The following is a 20,151-nucleotide window of genomic DNA, read 5'->3' on the forward strand; positions in this document are numbered from 1 at the left end:
TCTATTATAAAACGACCAAATATGTATAATTTAAATATATGATTCTCTTCAATTTCAGTTTGAATTGAAACAAAGACTATATACTAAACCTGGAATTCCTCTCGCTGAACAAAAGACCTTAATTACTATAATAAAAAAATGCCCTTTTTTTGCTGTGGTTTCAGTCCCACAAATGATCTACTTCGACTGCATGAGGTATTTATTTTAAATGCATTATTATCTTTATATAATTTATATAATCAATTTTATCCTTCTAAACTAAAGAAGAATTAGAAATCAGCCTGAAAGGAACAAGAAATGGAAAATTACCTGGAGAAGATAAGCTAGGTTCAGAACTATATAAATATGCAGGAACAGGATTCAAAGAAAGATTCCTATTATTTTTAAATAAAATATATACAGCTGGTACCCCCCCACACAATAGAATGGAAAAAAGCAATTGTGATTGTTATCTTTGAAAAAAAGGAAACAGAGATGACCCTAAAATCTATAGAAGCATATACTAAATTCCTGTTACAAAATATAGCAGAATATTAAATAGCAAACTAATGAAATATTCCAAAAACTTTATTTTAGAAAAACAGAATGGATTAAGAAAAGGACAATCATGTATAGACCCAGCCTTTTGCCTAAAATTAATAATAGAGAAAAGAAGAGAATACAATTTAGAAACACATATTGCACTTATTGACTTTGAAAAAGCATTTTATTTAACATATTAAAAGAAACACAAATACCAAATAATATCCTAAAAGCTATCATAAGTATACATGAAAATAATCAAATACAAATAAGATTAAATCATGAGCTATCATATATGAGAGAGAGAGAGAAACCAAGGGGTCCGACAGGGATGTCCACTCTCAGCAACTCTCTTTAATATTTACATAAATGGAATAAAAATTTCCATCAAGGTATTAAACTTTCTCCTACTGTGAACTCAAATACTCTCCTTTTTGCCGATGACCAAATAATAATTACAAATTCTCACGATTACTTACAGAAAGCTATTTTAGATCCAAATGAGATAGCCAAAGATTATGATATGATAATATCAACAGAAAAATCAAAACCTATGGCCTTTAAAGGGCAAGATCCAGCAAGAACTAAAATAGTAATAGATAACAATATCTTAGAACAAATAAGTTCATTTAACTACTTAGGATGTATGATCACATATGAAAATGAAAAAGACGTAAACCTAAAAATTGCAAAATATTTAAAAATAACAGGTGTAATTAACTCTATATTTAAACCAAACCTAATTCAAAAACAAATCACACTAAAAGTATACAATACAATAGCCCTGCCAGTCTTACTGTACGGAAGTGAAATCTGGACAATAAAACAAAAAGACAAACGAAGATTAATAACAGCAGAAATGAAGTTTATGAGAAAATCTGCAAAGTATACTCTATTTAATCACAAAAGAAACGAAGAAATTATGAAAGAATTAAACCAAGAATCAGTAATAGAAAAAATTAAAAAATACAAATATAAATGGATTGAACACGTTCAAAGAATGAAAATATAAAGATTACCAAAACAAGCCTTAAAGTACAAGCCATTAAGAAAAAGAAAACCAGGATGTCCTCTTAAAATAATCAAAGTTATACTTCTAAGGCCGGAACAGCCCACGCTAGGCCTAAATCCTTGATATGCATGATGATGATGAATTTTATCCTTCATTTATTTATTAAAGACCCAACCCAGGTAGTTTTTTTGTTATACTATTTTCAATGTTTATTGAAACTACAGAAATCTTGACTGGTATAATAACAATTATAACTGTTTCATTAATTTAGTAAATTTACTTTCATTGGTTCTTTCAGTTCTTTTCTTATTTTCAGATTGCACACACATTTCGCTAAATTCCCTGCCTGTTTTTTCAGCAGCACTGATAGTACAATAATGCTATTGATCCATGCACTAGTATCTTTCCTCTGCTTTGAATTTCTCAATGTCACACACACACACAGCACTACCATATGTCTTTATGGTATATGCATTGAAAAGGTTATTCCTGAATGATGACAACAATACTTGCATTTTCCGGCCTGGTTGGCCGAGTGGTTAGTGTACCTGCTATCCAACCAACCAATGAACAGGTTGCAGATTTGAATCAAATCAGAAACATCTATGCTGCCATGGGCATGGATGTTTGTGATTATCTTTAGGTGGGAGATGAATTTCAACACCTGGTGTGAGGCTTCCCCACTTATTGGTTTGAAGTAGCTTGAAAAAATTCCATGTTTTTCCTGTACAGCAGGGTTCTATACTGGGTTCTATGTAATAATAAATAAAAAATCAAAAAAACTATATAAAAATGGGGAGAAATCCTTAGCCCACCCATGGTATAAACGTACAATTAATAACCTTTTGTTGGAGGGAACCACTTAAAACAGCATTCCTCTATGGCAGGTTTGAACTCGATCACACAACCTTTCACTATGCCAACTAAGGAAGTCTCACACTCCATCTGACTACATGCAGTTATTTAATGCACACAGAGCAGGGAACTTGAATTTCCTTACCATCGTGCACTGAACAGTTCAAACTCTGAGACCTCTGTTGGTGCTGCTGAATTCCTGACTTTTATAATATCCAATCAGATCCCAGTTGATTGCAGATGTTATACAGCAGAGTTGCATACAAATTCACCTTGCAATTTTCCATGTAAAAGATGACTTCCAACAGAAGTGCATAATTTATTTAGACTTACTGAGTACATTACAGGCCATTTTGTCTTCTGTGTAAAATCTACATCCAGTGCTTTTGAGGTTCTGCAGCTGTCATACAAATTGAAATTCCTTAATTTTGATATTGAGAAGTGCTGGATTCTCAACCATATTGGAATCAAAGAAACAGGGTGCTTAAGGTTAAAGCTGCATAACTGAGAGGAGACCTCCACATAGCCTTTAAAGGAATGCAGAGAACCGACCAGGGCTTCTGACCTAATGTCCAGTCCTCATCTTCTCGTGGTGCACTCTGTTGGGTATCTATTTGGATAGTGAACGAAAGAGGATGGGCTGGCAATTTGGGATTCAGCCGACCAAATTGTATTCTTATTGACAAAACCAAAATAAAAAATGATGGTACAACATGACAAAATTTCACGCCGGCTGGGGCATCGCCCAGTTAAACAAGGCCCCAGTTGTTTTTGCCAGGGAACCAGGGCGAACAGCGAAAAGTCAGCTACTGGAACAAATCTAAAAACAAATCCCAACTCAACAACACCAGAGTTAAAGATCGGTACTATCAACGTAAGAAGCCTGAATGGCAAAGAAATGGAGCTAGCTGAGGAATTAGATAAGTACCAGATCGACATAATAGGGGTGACTGAAACAAAAAAGACCAAAACTGGTGATATCTTTCTGAGCAATAAATACAAAATGTTATATTCAGGCAATGATAATCAAGGAAAAGAAGGAGTAGCCATAGTATTCAACACAAAATACGAGGCTAATCTTGAATGGCAGTCAGTCTCAAGTAGAGTAATGTGGGCAAATATGAGAATGGGGAACTGGACAATGAGACTTATTTGTGCCTATGGTCCCACAGAAGGTTCTACTAAGGTAGAAGTGGAGGAATTTTTTCACGCTTTAGAAAAAGCAACTGACACAATGAAAAAGGTAAAGTTGGTCCTTGTTGGGGATTTAAATAGCAGAGTAGGAAATGATTGTCAGACATACAAAAATATTTTGGGAAAATTTGGAGAAAAGAGCAAAGTGAATAATAATGAAAAATACCTGTTGGATTTCTGCTCAGGTCATGGACTGGTTACTACTAACACCATGTTCCAACATAAAATGTGCACAAATTCACATAGAGAGAACAGGCAAGGAATAAGAAAAGTCTCAGTGACTATGTTATTGTTGAGAGTGATGTTTTCTCCCTGGTGCAGGACACCAGAGTGTAAAGAGAATTTGAAATTGAAAGCGATCACTATTTAGTCTTGAGCAGGATAAAATTGAATTTCATATTGAAAGGAATAACCTGTAAGAAGGTTTTAAAGCGAATAAAAGTTGAGCAGCTCTCAGATGCGAATTGTAGACTAAAATACACAAAAATTATTGAAGAAAAAAATGAAAGAGTTTGAGAACAGGAACCAAACTTTGTAGATTCGGTGGCAAGCCTTGAAGTAAACCCTGATTGATTCAGCCAAAGAGGCATGTGGTGAGGTTGTCTGCAAGGATAGAAAAATCAGGACTCCATGGTGGACAAGGGAAGTCAAAGAGGCAGTGAAGGAAAAGAAGAAATAATATCAAAAGTTCCTGGCAAATAAGTCAGCTTTTGCTCTTAGAGAATAGAGACAAGCATAAGAAAGTTAAACACTGTGTAAAACTAGCTAAACAAAAGTCATGGGAGAACTTCTGCAAGAACTTAGAAAATAAATATCAAGAAGGTGGTAAGATATTCTGGAGGTTGTTGAAGAAGCTTAGAAATGGAGGAAAGAGTGCTGTAAAAGGAGTTAGAGATGATAAAGGTGACATGAAAACAGGAGAAAAAGATATCCTTGAAGAATGGAGTAATTATTTCAAAAAATTGCTAAATGAAACAAGCAGTGATAGTACAGTGTTTAAAAAACACTCAACAGGCATACAGTCAGGAATACATATCCATAGTTGAAGTAGAAAAAGCCATCAAAGGCTTGAAATGTGGAAAGGCAGCAGGAGTAGATGATATTCGACCAGAAATGCTGAAGTATGGTGGTATTAAAGTCTCACAGTGGCTGCACTGCATAGTTCAGAAAGCCTTGACAGAGGGACGAATTCCTGATGATTGGAGTAGAGCTCTAATAGTGTCCATATATAAAAAGGGAAATAAAACTGAATGTAAGAGAGGTACTTATAGACATATTTCCCCACTGAGTGTTCTTTCTTGGCAAGATCAATGCAAGTATACTTAAGAAACGGTTGAGAAGAATTCTGGAAGAAAAACTGGGTGAAGAACAAGCTGGATTCAGGCCAAATAGAGGCTGTCAGGATCTGATCTTCACTTTACGACAAATAGTCGAGAAAGCATGGGAATATAACAAAGATCTGTATTTAAGTTTTGTCGATCTGGAAAAGGCATGTGACAAGGTGCCAAGAGAGAAACTAGTCAATACGCTACAGTTATATGGTGTCAATGGGGCATTATATCAAGAAATACTTAGTCTTTATTTGAGTTGTAAGTCAGCAGTTAGAATTGAAGGAAGTACAGGAAGATAGTTTAATGTTAAATCTGGTGTGAGACAAGGATGTACATTATCCCCTCTGTTATTCATTATCTATATGGAACACATTATGAAGGAAAGTGGTATTAAACATATCAGAATTGGAGATGTTAATGTCAGCTCTTTGCTTTATGCGGATGATGTTATACTTCTGAATAAATCCGCTACAAGTTTGCAAGATTCCCTGTCTAAATTGAATGTTGTTGTTGTTGTCTTGTCCTTTGAAGAGTCTTAGATGTTTCCGTGCGCTCTTTGTACTGCTTTGGCTATGTCTGTGATTTTGTTTGTATAGAGCTGTTGTTCAGGATTAGGATCTATTTCTTGCAAGGCTGCTGTAATTGCTGGACAGGTAAAGATGTGAGTGGGTGTCAGTTCCGTATTGGGGCAGTCTAAATTGAATAACTGTTGTAATAGATACGGTATGAAGGTCAGCATTGAAAAGACAAAGACAATGAAAATAGGTAGAATTGTTGAAAATGTCAAGTGTGTTGTGAACAGGGAACCTGTGGAACAAGTTAAACATTTCAGTTACTTAGGCATGATTTTTAGTGAAGATGGTAAATTAAATGTGAAAATAGACAACAGAATCAACAAAGCTGTTATGGTAGGAAGTGAACTGAATAAATTCATATGGAATAAGAGAGAAATTAGTCGGAACACTAAATTAGCTGTATACAAGACAGTGTTGTTCAAACCAGTTTTAAATTATGGATCTTAGAGCTAGGTCAGAAGTAAAACACTTGACCAAAGACTAGAGAGCGCAGATATAAGAGTCCTGAGAAAGATTATAGGCATGAACAGATGGCATCAATGGCAATATCATATTAAAAATGAGGATATTAGGAAAGAACTTGACATTGTCAGCATCCAGGAATGCGTTAGCAGAGCTAATCTCACGTGGTAAGGTCACTTAAACAGAATAGGCGAGGAAAGATTAGCAAAACAACAGTTCTCTGCCAGGTTGGCAGGAAAACGACCCAGAGGAAGACCAATATATAGGTGGATTGATACAGTACAATGTGCCTCAGACGATAGAAATATGAGATCTGATAATGATAATATTGGAGTTTTGACAAGTAATAGACTGATTTGGAGGAAAATTGGAGATAGGAAGTTAGTAATGATGTAAATTTTTCATGTAGTACTATCATATCCTGTACACCCCCTTGAGGGAACATGTCAGGAATTTGATGATGATGATCCACTTTACCAATGTCCATGGTATAAACACCAATTTAAATGATGTGCAAGAGACAGCAACTCAAATTGCAACTCCTGTTGTTCTTCAGTATCCAGATCGCATGATTCCTTATTCCACAATGGTGACACCTGTGCTTTTGTGAGATCTGACACTACTTGCCAAAGAATGGGTAATTTAGAATCTCCTGCTTATGACCTCCTTTGCTCATAGCTTCCTTGTCCCATTTAGTAACAATCATCTGCTGTATTCACCAGTCCATAAACTTCAAAAACTGAGCTGAGCCATCTCTTCAGCTTCCTATCCACAAAGCCTGAGTATGTACAATCCAACTATCCAAATACTGAAGTCATCTTACTAGGTGGCTTTAATATGCATAACTCCAACTGGCTACCCTTTTGCAACACTAATAACATAAGTAGTCAAGACACAGAGGTTTTTGCTATAGGCAATAACCTAATGCAAATCATACATTGACCTATTCAAATTACTTACAACCCTCTTCAATCTTTCAATACTCTTAATCTATTTTAAATCGGTTCTCCTTCCAGATACACTGCTGAGGACACTCCTCTCAGTAATTTACATAACAATCTTGTGATAGTCTCCTTTTCCACAGAATGCTGATGCCTTTCCTCCAACAATTCCCAACCTCATGTCCATTGGCACTACAACAGTACTGGTCTCTTCTTTCCATAGTCTGACTTCTGCTCTTATAATTCAAGCACGTGCTCCGAATGAGTTACAGAAATTATCCTCACCAGCATGTAGGCCTTCATTCCCCATTCTACCTGAATTTCTTTAGGTAGAATGGGGAATGAATGGGGAATGGAGAATCCACTTTCCAAACCCTGTTTCAACAGAAAGTATACTAAAGCAGATGAATAAAAAAACTCAGCTTAACATGGATGACTTGATTTAAAATTCCAGCTTTATACTCAGCCTATGCAGAAAGCATGCAATAAATGCAAAAGAGTAAATCTAAATCCTACTTCATAAAAGTCAATAGTAAAAAAAAATAGCATTCTTCTCCCTTACTAAGGCCATCATTTGCAACTTCTGCTCACATATACTTCCACTCTGTCTCCCAAAATCCAGGTGACACCACCATTACAGCATCCAACAACAAAAATGATTTGCAGGTATTACTTTCTTCCTCCAACTCCTGTACAGATGGACAAAGCAAAATGCCTCCTACCATACCAGACTCTAATCACAATATGCTTCCAGTGACTTTTTGACAAAAAGACATCAGAAGAAGTATACTAAATAATATGGATTCCAAAAAAACGTCTTCTGGTGCTAGCGGCAATTTTCCAATAGTACTCAAATAATGTGCTCCAGACCTAACACCTGACCACATCATCTCTTTGATCTTCTATATTTAGATAGCACTTATTCCAACAAGTTGAAGCAAACATTCATCAGCCAATTCCAAAAAAGAGAGACAAAAGACTATAATCAAACTACTGACTAATCACCTCAATCCTCTCCAAAATAATGAATAAAATTTATCAATAGTTAACTTCTCCACTACCTAAAGGCAAACCAGTTAATCACCACCAGTATCATGTCTGCCATTCAATGTCTTTGGCTAGCATCTTAGCTACACCACCACCACCACCAGTGAACAAGTGCCATGAAAAGGTTTGGAGAAATGGGCTGTTGCTCTTGACATTTCCAGATTTTTTGACTGCATCTGACCTTGAGGCCGGCTCAGTAAATCAATTTTGCTACTAGCAGGGAGTGGGTTTCTAGCTTTTCTCTGATTGCTCACAGTATGTCAAGTATATATAATAAAATTAGTTTAATCCTTTTTTCCAAGTGTGAGCAAACAAAGTTTGCGCCTGAAAGTATCTTCAGGACTGGGGTAAGGTGGTACAACACCAGGGCAACTCGTTGCAAAGGTGGAGCAAGCTACCGACACTCCTATTTCAGTTCTCAGTATCTCCTATAATGCAAAACACATCTCCTTGCGGATATGTCTAATGTTATGCATTAAGGGAAGGGCCACTACCCAGACTAGTTTTGACCTTTATTGAGGTCGCTTCAGTGGGAGCCAGGCCCAAGTGGAGACAACAGGCAGAAGCATTAGCAGGTCACCTCTACCTATAGGAGTTGCCAAATGGTGTGCCACCCTTTTTTAATAAATTACTCTGGATTCAGAGAAAGATGTTGAAAGTTTATTTTTCACTTGGTTAGAGTATAATAAAATTAGTTTAATCCTTTTTTCGAAGTGTGAGCAAACAAAGTTTGCGCTTGAAAGTATCTTCAGGACTGGGGTAAAGTGGTACAACACCAGGGCAACTCATTGCAAAGGTGGAGCAAGCTACCAACACTCCTATCTCAGTTCTCAGTATCTCCTATAATGCAAAACACATCTTCTTGCAGATGTGTCTAATGTTATGCATTAAGTCTAATGTTATGCATAACTTGGAAAAAAGGATTAAACTAATTTTATTATACTCTAACCAAGTGAAAAATAAACTTTCAACATCTTTCTCTGAATCCAGAGTAATTTATTAAAAAAGGGTGGCACACCATTTGGCAACTCCTATAGGTAGAGATGACCTGCTAATGCTTCTGCCTGTTATCTCCACTTGGGCCTGGCTCCCACTGAAGAGACCTCAATATCGACATCGACAGAACGCAGCGGATTCCAGAGACAGTTCCCAAGGACCCCCGAGAAAGCTCCGGCCGAAGGCAGACGTCTACCTCTCAAGAAGATCCAGTTTCAACGGCCCGAAAAGAGAGCTCCATGCTCAGATTCCGCAGTAGTACCCCAGCTTTGGTAAGACCATTTTTTCTTTTTATTGCATGTTTTATCCGTCAATTCTGGTATCGCTTTGTTTGCGGCGAGGAACGCCCAACGTTCCTCGATTTTGCCCTCCCTTACATCCCCTTTCTACACCCAGTAGTCAGGAATTTCTGTAACCATGTCGCATTTTTTTGCCTAGAACTAGGACGCTCGGTATCGAGCTCAAGAAGCCCGTAGATCAGCGAGCGTTAGCGAGAGCTCTAATTGAAACAGTAGGGGCTGAAAATATATACGGTTTTATAACTTATGGGAACAATAGATTCCAAATAGTGGTCAAAAGCGAACAAACAAAAAAGAAATTATTAGAGGGTTTCATTTGTTGTGGACAAACAATCAGACCGTTTCTAGTAGGGAGCCTACGCAAAACGCTAAAAATAACCAGGTTTCCACTAGAATACCTAGAGAACGAACCTGAAGTCAAGAAATTCTTTAGCCAATGGGGGGAAATTCACGAGATTAAAGCAATGGAGTACACAGACTATAAAGGATGGAAAACAGGAGACGTCGAAATCCAGATTGAAATGAAAAAAGAAGTCCCCAACTTCGTTTTTTTTTGGGGGGGGGGACGAGGGTAATGATCAACTAACCGGGTGTGAAAAGAAGGTGCTTTAGATGTAACTCGGAAGAACACCTTGGAGCAGATTGCCCTCAAATACAATGCAGAAATTGCAAAGCATCAAAACATAAAATAGAAAGCTGTACGGAACCTTGTCTGAAGTGTGGGGATCTGACCCACAAAGTGGACACATGTCCAAACAGGACAAGCTCAGAAGCAATTGGAGGGACCATAACACCGATTAGGGCTACACCCATCGGGAAGCCTGAGACAGTAGCAAGGAGCGATTTTCCGGAGCTCTGCCAACAGGCTGAAAAGGGAGCATCAACGGAAATCACAACCTCCACAAAAACCCAAAAGATATCCAAGGCAAGCCGCCACACGCAAGACAACATCGCCAGCATCAAGGTGGCAAACTATGAAACGCGCAGGAAATAGGAAGAAGTCACACCCAGTGCCCCAACAAAGCGCACAAGAGAAACGGAATCAAAAGAAAAGAAAAAAGCGAAACAAAGCAGCCTGATATCATCGAAGGACGAGACAGAGTATACCCATACTAAAGGTCGATGTCAAACAATAGGCACAAAGCCCCTCGACAATGACGTAACAATGCTAGAGAGCCTACCCCCAGTAAGGGATCAACCGACAGAACCACAAGTCCACGAAATAGACTCTGAAGACGAAGGGGAGAGGGACTCCCCAAACAGGCTCGTCGTTGACTCGGGTGCTGAATGTGAAACTAGCACCGACGAGGAACCAGAACTGGCCTGCATAGAACAACCAACAGATAACGCCCCCCCCCCATACTAACACCAACATGGAAGTTAAAATCGCAACCTTAAACACTAACGGACTACGCAACCCCTTTGCGCAAAACGCTGTCTGGAGGCTAATGTTAACACACAAAATCAATATCCTCCTGATACAAGAAACCCATTTCTATAAGCACTGGGACATGGAGAACTTCTCGAGAAGCTATCCAGTCACCAGCTACTGGTGCTTCGGGGACGCTCACTCGAGAGGGGTGGGGATACTAATTCGCCCCCCAATCGCGGGGGGTTCTTCAACGTCCAAAAAGACGCCACAGGACGCCTAGTAACGGTGGACTGGAAGTACAGTGGCCGTACCATCCGACTGGCTGCAGTTTACGCCCCGATCAATCCATACCACAGAACTGGTCTCTTCTCTGCCCTTGAAAACTATCTCCTGGGAGCAGAACACCTAATAGTTGCAGGAGACTGGAACTGTGTGGAAGACACACGTCTAGACAAAATCGGTGGGAATCCAAACAACGGAACTGGCGGCATTGCCGCTTTAAAACGATGCTGTATTAATTTTGATCTCGTCGATATCTGGAGGCGGAATAACCCCTCCAAAGTAGAAACTACGTGGTGCCGCGGCCAGATAGCGACAAGACTAGACAGGGTGTACGTGTCCCAAAACTTGGAACAATATGTTCCGAGGATACGTCACACTGCAGTGCACAACATGACAACCGACCACAAAATGGTCATACTCAAAATCACGCTCCCAGAGGTTATGGAAACAGCCAGAGGTCCTTGGAGGCTTCCTCCCACCTTTCCCAGTCTTTTCAGCGACCAGCTACAGAACCTCTGTGACAGATGGACAAACACCAACTGGGACTGGGAAAACTGGCTGAGCTTCAAGTGGCAGGCTAGGGAACTGTTCCAAAAATGCGGGCGCAAAAGGGCCTACCAACAACGCAAACGGCTGAGGGATCTCTACAGAGAACTCGGCTTGCACCGGACAAACGAACGGAGCGGAGTTCCCTGCGGACATCTTATCAGGCAAGTAGAAATAGAGCTGCAGCAAGAGCGGCAGAGAAGAGTCGAAGACCTCGATTTTCGAACGAGACTCTATCTCAGAAATTTGGAAACACCTTCCGCCGCATTCTACAACCAACAACAGGTGGCGGCTAATGATGAGAAAACGATTCACCAGATCGAGGAGAAGGGCCAGATTTTACGCTCAACCCACGAAATACTCCGTCACTTTCATCAGCAGTATATCGGTATCTTCTCTGACCGGTAGGGCACGGATGACTTCAGTGAGTGGGACGCAACACGTTTTCCCGATCATCTTAGTGCCCTGCAGGACAGGCCGATAACTGCAGCCGAATTAAAGGCCACGTGCAGAATGATGAAAACAAAGAAGACCCCAGGGCCAGACGGACTGGGGATAGAATTCTATAGATCTATCTGGGAATTTGCATTGGCAGCGTTAATAAACATCTTTAACGGATTCCTCACTTCGGGAAACATCCCCGAGGAATTCGTTAAGAGCCACACCATCTTTATCCCCAAGAAAGACTGAGATCGGACCTTGTTGAATAACTGGCGTCCAATCTCCCTAACCAACGTAGACTACAAGATTTTTGCAAAAATTATCTGCACGCGCCTTAAGGGCGATATCGAAAAAATAATAACAAGCTCACAGGTCTACGGGATCCCTGGTAGATCTATGGAATTCAATCTCTTTTTGTTAAGAGACTTGATCAAACTGGCCAAAGAGAAAAAATACCCCCTGGCACTTCTCTCCACCGACCTGGAGAAAGCGTTTGACAGCGTCAACCACAGGTACTTGCAGAACACCCTACAAAAAAACAGGCGTGGGCCCGAGACTTCGGCGTACAATTAAAAACATGTATGCGGAAGCCACGACCCAACTATCTATTAATGGGTTTCTAACAGAACCAATCCGCATAAAGAGAGGGGTTAGGCAAGGCTGCCCGCTAAGCCCCCTCCCTCTTCTCCCTAGTATTAGAACCCCTAATCAAAAGAATTGATAACACCCCCGCAATTAACGTATTCCACTGCCCCAAGGCTCCAGACAATGCAAAATAGTGGCATATGCAGACGATGTAGTGGCTACACTCAGAGACTCTGAGTCCATCTATATCTATCTGCACACGCTGCAAAAATTCAGCATAGTCAGTGGTCTTCGCGTTAACGCACAAAAAAACAAAATCAAAAGTTTCGGAAATTTCCATAGCACTGGACTTCCCTACGGTTTAACGCTACAGACACAGCCCATAACTATACTAGGCGTGCCCTTTTCAGACACCCTAGCACTACCAATCCAAAAATTGCAGGAGACAAGCAAGGAAAGGATAAGGCTGTTCAAACCAACCTTCTTCTCCTTTTATGGCAGAGCGACAGTAATAAAAACAATCGTCACCCCAATGCTGATGCACACTGTCAATATCACAGGCATCACACTGGCACAAGAAAATAAATTATCAAAAGAACTCCTGGATTTCTTATGGAATGGGAGAAAATGCGAAGTAAAGAAAGAATACCTACAACTCAAACAGGAAGAAGGGGGTTATGCTCTGCCCGATCACAAAAGCTTGCTACAAGCAAACACGTTCAAAACCGTACGGAAGGCCTTAAACTCCAACCACATTTCTGGCCTACTAATTAGATATTTTATAGGACTTTTCCTCCCCCTCTTTGGGATCACGGACTATGCTGGACCCTGCGCAAGGGGGGTGCCCAAGTGGTACCGTACAGTAGTGAAATCGATCACAACACTCAGAGACAGAGGAATAGCAATCCTCACACACAAACCCAAAGCAGTATACTGGGATTTCTTCTAACTTTCCAGGCATGATACACCCAATCTTAGTACAAATAATGAAATTCTCTTCAGAAACATCAAAGATAGCTGGGGACAGCCTTTTCATCGGGATCTAGCCTTGAGAATAGCCTACGGGCGGCTCCCGGTGAAACAGGTGAAATCCCGGTATGTACTTAACCCGTGCGACCCATTCTGCGATGTCTGCCGGGACGTGGAAACGGTGGACCACTTCTTTTATTTTTGCCCACCAGCCCAACGCATCTGGCGGAGACTCAGCACAGCATTGGGAATCCCCATGCTGACAGTAGAAGAGGTCGTACGACTACAATTCCTGCCACCAGTCCAAAAAACCCAAAAGTTCGCTATCTTCCTAATCAATGTACTAAAATATCACATCTGGAAAGTACGGAAAAAATCCCAGGTACGAGATGCAAATTTAATGTATGCAAGAAGAAGAAAAGGTTTCTTTTTCTACTTACCCAAATTTCTTGCACAAGAAAGGCACTTACTAGGAGACTTTAAATTTGTGAATCAATACTGCAAACCACCGACAATATGCTTTCTTATACAGGGACGCATCAAGCCCTGTATATCTCTTTAGAACCACAAAACCCACCATCCCCCCCACCCCAGGAAAAAGAATAACCACTCTGTCTCCCCTAGCCACAAAGCTTTCGCTGGCACGGTTTCTTTACTCCAAACAAGGGGGGAGAGCTGAGAACCCGGGCGGCGAAGGCTTACTGCGAGGCGGTGCCGCACCTCGTGAGCGGCATCTCCCGGGCCAGTCTCTTCCCCATTCTAAGTCCCAGTGGTACCAGGTATACAAGTTCCTCAGTAAGTTCCTATTCATTCCTACTTACCGGACCTTAAGTCCTGTTATTTTAGATTTAAAATAAATATTTAAATAAGTCCTATTATTTACATCTTGTCTTTAAAAAAAAAAAAAATATTTACCTGGAATAAAAATAAGGATATTATATCTAGTAACATAAAAAGAACCTCCATTAACACTGGAGTAAATCATTACTTTAGATAAAATAATATGTGAACTATAGACAAAAGTCTATGTTTAACCTTTTTTCTGAACAGATAAATTGAGATTATATGTTACAGACCAATTAGCCAATAAGGCTAAACAGGTTGACTGAGGCCTCTTTTTACCTCCTACTATCCTACTCTATCTTATATCATACTCCTCTTTTACTGTCTGCTGATCCTCAGCATGCTTTATTCTCCAAAGGCCAATGATGAGAGACATGAACTCCCATTCTACCTCAATAAAGGTCGAAACTAGTCTGGGTAGTGGCCCTTCCCTTAATGCATAACATTGGACATATCCGCAAGGAGATGTGTTTTGCATTATAGGAGATACTGAGAACTGAGATAGGAGTGTTGGTAGCTTGCTCCACCTTTGCAACGAGTTGCCCTGATGTTGTACCACCTTATCCAAGTCCTGAAGATACTTTCAGGCGCAAACTTTGTTTGCTCACACTTGGAAAAAAGGATTAAACTAATTTTATTATACTCTAACCAAGTGAAAAATAAACTTTCAACATCAAGTATATATGTCACATCAATGCAGGAGTGTCTCGAGGCTCTATTCTACCACCTACCCTCTTCTTCCAGTAGATAGATGAACTACTCACAATCACAACTAATCCTAATCAGAGGTTTGATGATAATGACAGTACTCCCTATTCACTTGACTCATTCAACAAACCATTCATTGCTCAGACATCACACATTTCAAGATCATTTGCAACCAGCGTGTTAAATGCTAATTTTCAACTGAGTGTTGACTAAAGACATAGATTGATGTTGGTTACTTTAAATGCCACCAAAATGCGGACTTGCCTTTTCTTTTGTAAATGGGATCTCAGACAAATTACACTCACCCTCAGCAATACAAAAAACCACCAGACAAAATGAGATTTCTCTCTCTATTTGGAGTGACAATTACTTCAAGCCACTCAATGTCATAAACACATCAACAGCTTCCTCAGAATCTAAAAAAAAGTAGGCGTTCTCTTCCAATCAATATATTAGTTGCTTACTATATATCATTCTCAAATCCACTCATCCTAGAATAAATAGAATGTTACTGATAGTTACAAATGATCCAAGTTTGTAGAAGTCTTGAGAAAAAAATCAGAAATGTTATAAACTACCAATGGTTTTGAAGGTAGTGGAGAGAGAGAGATAGCAGCAGACAAATGCTGCCATCTGGTAATGCTTTCATTAATTTCTGCTGTCTGCTTTTTGTTCATTTTTTTCTTTTTTTAAATCAAAAACATTAAGAATATAGTTTTAGACTCCTCTTCCCTTATATATAGCTTGGGAAAGGATGGAGATTTCTTAAGTGCACTTGTTAGTCTGCAATCTGCATTCAACAATTCATTTTCTAGTTTGAATAAAGTGAATCAAAAAAGAAACCAAATGAATCCATGGTAGTAATGGGAATGTTATCTACGATCCCATTCCAATTACCATGGATTCATTTGGATATCTCCATGATAACATATTCTTCCAGTAGAAGAGGTCCATTCCTGTTAATACTTGTTATAGTGCAAGGGGAAGATCAAATGTATATTTAGTTGCTGTCACACAACTTAATTCCTAACTTCACTGGTTTACTGGCTATGTGCACACTAAAAAAAAAACAGACAAATAAAAAAAGGTATAATTCTTAGAACCCTAGAAAATAATTACTGATGGTTACAAATGATCCAGGTTCGTAGAAGTCCTGAGAAAAAAATCAGTAATGTTATAAAATTATAAACTTACCTCACCAACATGCTATAAATTCTCAAACAGTTAATGAGAAAGATAAAAGTATCATGCCTAAACAGGCTCTAAAGTTATCGGGACAGAAAGATAGATCAAACAACTCGAGAAGGAGTTATTTTCCAAAGGAGTTATTTCATAACTCCAAATTTCTGTTAATGTGTGGAAACATGGGTGAAAATGATCACTGATCATGAAGGTCTTTTTTTTTTTTTTCACTGAAGGGCCTGGAATACAATGACCAAGAGTCTGGTGTTTGATGATTTCTAACTTCCTTCTTATGGTTGATCATTTTATCCTTAGAGGCTGACTACCAAAATGAATACTACATAAGAAAGGTGCAGATCATCAATGTCTGATAAACAAATCAGTTCTTCAAATTCGCCTTTGCTTTCACTACTACTCTCATCTTCATTACTAATCTTTTCTTTTTCCCCAGGGGTATTTAATGATGAATTCAATGGCATGGCAACTTTTTATTCAGCAGAATAAAAAACCAGGAAATTAATGAATTCATAATATATGTGAAAATATGAAAATTAACTGGAAAGTTTCATCGAAAACTGCAATGCATTATTACTGATAAGTGGTAACTTATATGGTAGTATGCCATCATTGAAAAGAGCTGTTCATGACTGAATGTTAATGTTAATAAAATGAAAGTCACAGATCATACTCCTTGGGAAGTAAGCTAAAATTAAAGGAGAAAACAATTGTACATAAAACAATGTTCCAGATATTTCAACTAAACACACACACACACACACACACACACACACACACACACACACACACACACACAACATAACTATGTTAATTTCCCATTTTATTTCAGAAAATCAAAATGTAAGTTGATGAAAAATTATAATTATTAGCAGAGACTTTTTGATGCTTTCTTAAGTACTTAAAGTAAGTGACATTAAATTTTAAATCTGCATTAACTAATAGGTAGATGATTAGAAGTTAATTCAAGATTGTGGTTTTGAGAATAATTAATATATTTCTGAATGAAATAACATTATTACAGTTCTAAGTCCTATTGTGATTAAGTTTCAGCCCTCGTTACATGCAGTGCTGAAAGTAAACTGGGTTCAAGCTTTCCTTAACCTGATCCAAAAAACTACAATTTATTGAGTCTTCCTAATCCCCTTGGCCCAGAATCAAAATTTACCTGTCATTTGTCAGGTAAATTTAGCTATTACCTACAATAAATATGTAACTGAAACTTACTTGTAGGCATCGGCTGAAAGATTATTTTCTTGATTAGAAGACCACTCAAAAGAAATTACATTTTCTGGTAAGGTAGAATCACTGGATTCACCATGTTCACCCTGTGATGGCCTGGATTCATAAGAAAGAGAATTAAATTACAACACTTTTACTTATTTTCATTTATTTACAAAATATTTTAACTAAAAGAAAAAGGAAGAACAAGCCATCCAAAAAGGAATTAAGTCTGAATAGAAGATAAATTTTATTTAGACAACACACCAGGATTTAATATCTTATTTTTATCCTTCATTATGGTAATACAAATGTCTAATCGTGCATGAGTATAAATTGGAGGAATACGATGCTCAAGTCAATGCAACTCTGAGTGAAATATCTGCAAGAAGAGAACTGATGGAGTTTGATAGTGGCATTGTGATAGGATGACATGTTGCAAACCTATTTGTTTAGCAAATTGGGCCATCCCAGGTTAATAATCAGTGATATCACACTGAGATGGAAACAAACTGCAAGTGCTACCTGCAGTGGACAACCCACCACACGTGACCGTGGGGTGCTACAAAGGATAATATGTATCAAACATCAGCCAACACACTGAGTCTGAGTTCTGGGCATCGACTTGAACACGAATCTGCACAAAAATATTCAGAATCAAGGCTCACAACATAGGTTCCAATGGCTGGACCACAATATGCAAGATTCATATTACCCAAACCAACATGCAGCATTGTCTTCAGTGGCACAAAGAGCATGTAAAGTGGGACATGAAAGCTTGAAAAGCTGTGTAATAAAGCAAATCATGCCACACCCTCCACCAAGAAGGGGATGGGTGGGTGTCGGTGTGGCAGATCCCAAGTGAACATCTCTTACCAGAGTGCAACACATATGAAATTTGGAGGTGGTGGTGGTGTGATGGTGTGGTCCTGTTTTTCTGGTTTGGCCTTAGACCTTTATTTGTGGTGTCATGAATATTAAACTCTAAGAGGTATCTGAACATTCTGGACAATGCAATGCTTCCTACTTTGTGGCATTTCCATGGAAATGACTGTTGTCTCTTTCAGCAAGACAATGCACTGTGTCATAAGCATGCTGCAATAACTATGTGATTTGCGGAAAAGAACATCACCATACTTGACTGGCCTCCACAGAGCCCTGATATCAACTCTACTTAAGATCTGTGGGATGAACTGGAGTGTCAGATGAAGTCAAGGAATGTTTGCCCCACAACAGTCCAGTACCTACAGAAAGAGTGGTCCAAAACTCTCATTGATCATTATCGTGTTCTTGTGGAAAGTATGTCCCACAGGATTGATGAAGTCTTCGCATTGAAAGGAGGTCCTACATCTTATTAAAGTGGGCATCATGGCTGTTTGTTCCTCAGACTATTGTGTCTATTGACTTCTTTCCAAGCTGGGGAAGGGGGGGGGGGGAGAGTCGACATCTGTTAACTACTGATGTATCAAGGGTTAAAAAAAAAAGACACTTTGAAAACCAACTTCTATGAATTATGGGCACATGCAAAACAAATGATGTTTTTGTATTCTGAACAATTTTGGAATAGTGTGAATTAACTTAACACAAACAAGAGTTTGTGTTAAGTTAAATCACACTATTTCAAAAAAAGTACGTATGCTAGCTGTTGCTGAACAAAAACTGAGCAGTAAAATGAGTTTGTAGTTCAAAATTTGGTCTAATGAAAAACTATATACTTAAAAACCAATAAAATGTGATACTTTTATATGTATTGTTTAAAAAGTACTTTGGTATAAGGATTCAGGAAAAATTATGAATTGGTATGAGATCTAATACGAACTGTCTGGAAAGTAGATGATGAGAATGGTGAAAAGTACATAGAAGAGCAACTATATTTATCAAACCCTGTTACGGACAGGAATGTGCATTATCAGAAAAGCTCCATTCATAAGCATTTACAAGAATGTCTGCACAGTAAGACATTAGATAAGAATAGAGATCTGCAAGTTGTCCCAGTGGGTCATGCAGACAACAAAGGAAAGAATAATTCATGATTAAGAATTTAGGGATATACAACACGTGTTAAAATAATTACTATACTTAACATTAGCAAAGTAACAACTGACATTTCGACTTCTGTAATGAGGTCATCATCAGAAAAATACACATGTATAAGAAACATGTTACATGCTACTGCACTTTACAAGGTAAAATGAAACTAAGCTGCTTATTAATCTTTTATCTAGCCTCCAGTGGGAAACAGAAAAAATAATAATATTATTATTATTAAAAAATAAAATAAAATAAAGTCCTCTCGTATTGAGATTTTCTTCTAGGCTTGTTCCAGTTGCTATAAGGGTTGCAGGTGGGTCCTCAACATTCTTGGAATGATTAGTCCATCATTTTTGTTCCGGATTGGATTGTGTTTTGTCATTTCACAGGCTTCTTTAAATTTTCTATCAAACCAGGTTTTGGTGCGGTGAGGGACTTGGCAAATTTCCAGTCAATGCTATGGTATGTTTGGAGTGTGTGGTCTAATAGGCCTGTTTTTTCATAATGAAGATATTTAATGTGTCGTTTGTGTTCGTCTTTTCTGATTAGGCTAGTGCATCCTGTTTCCCGTATGTAGGGTAGGTTACATGTACATTGGATTTGGTAAACCCCTGGGTGGGCCAGGTGTGGAAGAGGATCTTTGGAAGAACTGAGTAAATTTCTTAAATTTTGTCATGGGTTTGAAGGTAGTCCTGATGTTGTATTTATGAAGTGTTCTATTC

General features: G+C 38.7%; 1 protein-coding gene across 1 annotated transcript in view; it reads right to left on the reverse strand.

The window, feature by feature from the left end:
- The window catches only part of ash1 (histone-lysine N-methyltransferase ash1), a 585,771-nt gene that overhangs the window by 459,244 nt on the left and 106,376 nt on the right, over positions 1 to 20,151 (reverse strand). The window contains exon 5 of the mRNA XM_090395574.1: positions 17,405 to 17,515. Within this exon, the coding sequence (XP_090251700.1) occupies positions 17,405 to 17,515 (111 nt within the window). The remainder of the gene's footprint in view (positions 1 to 17,404; positions 17,516 to 20,151) is intronic.

Source organism: Typopeltis vanoorti, chromosome 7 (assembly GCF_054136105.1).
Source record: "Typopeltis vanoorti isolate ZY-2024b chromosome 7, IOZ_Tvanoo_1.0, whole genome shotgun sequence".
In the NCBI taxonomy this organism is placed as follows: domain Eukaryota; kingdom Metazoa; phylum Arthropoda; class Arachnida; order Uropygi; family Thelyphonidae; genus Typopeltis; species Typopeltis vanoorti.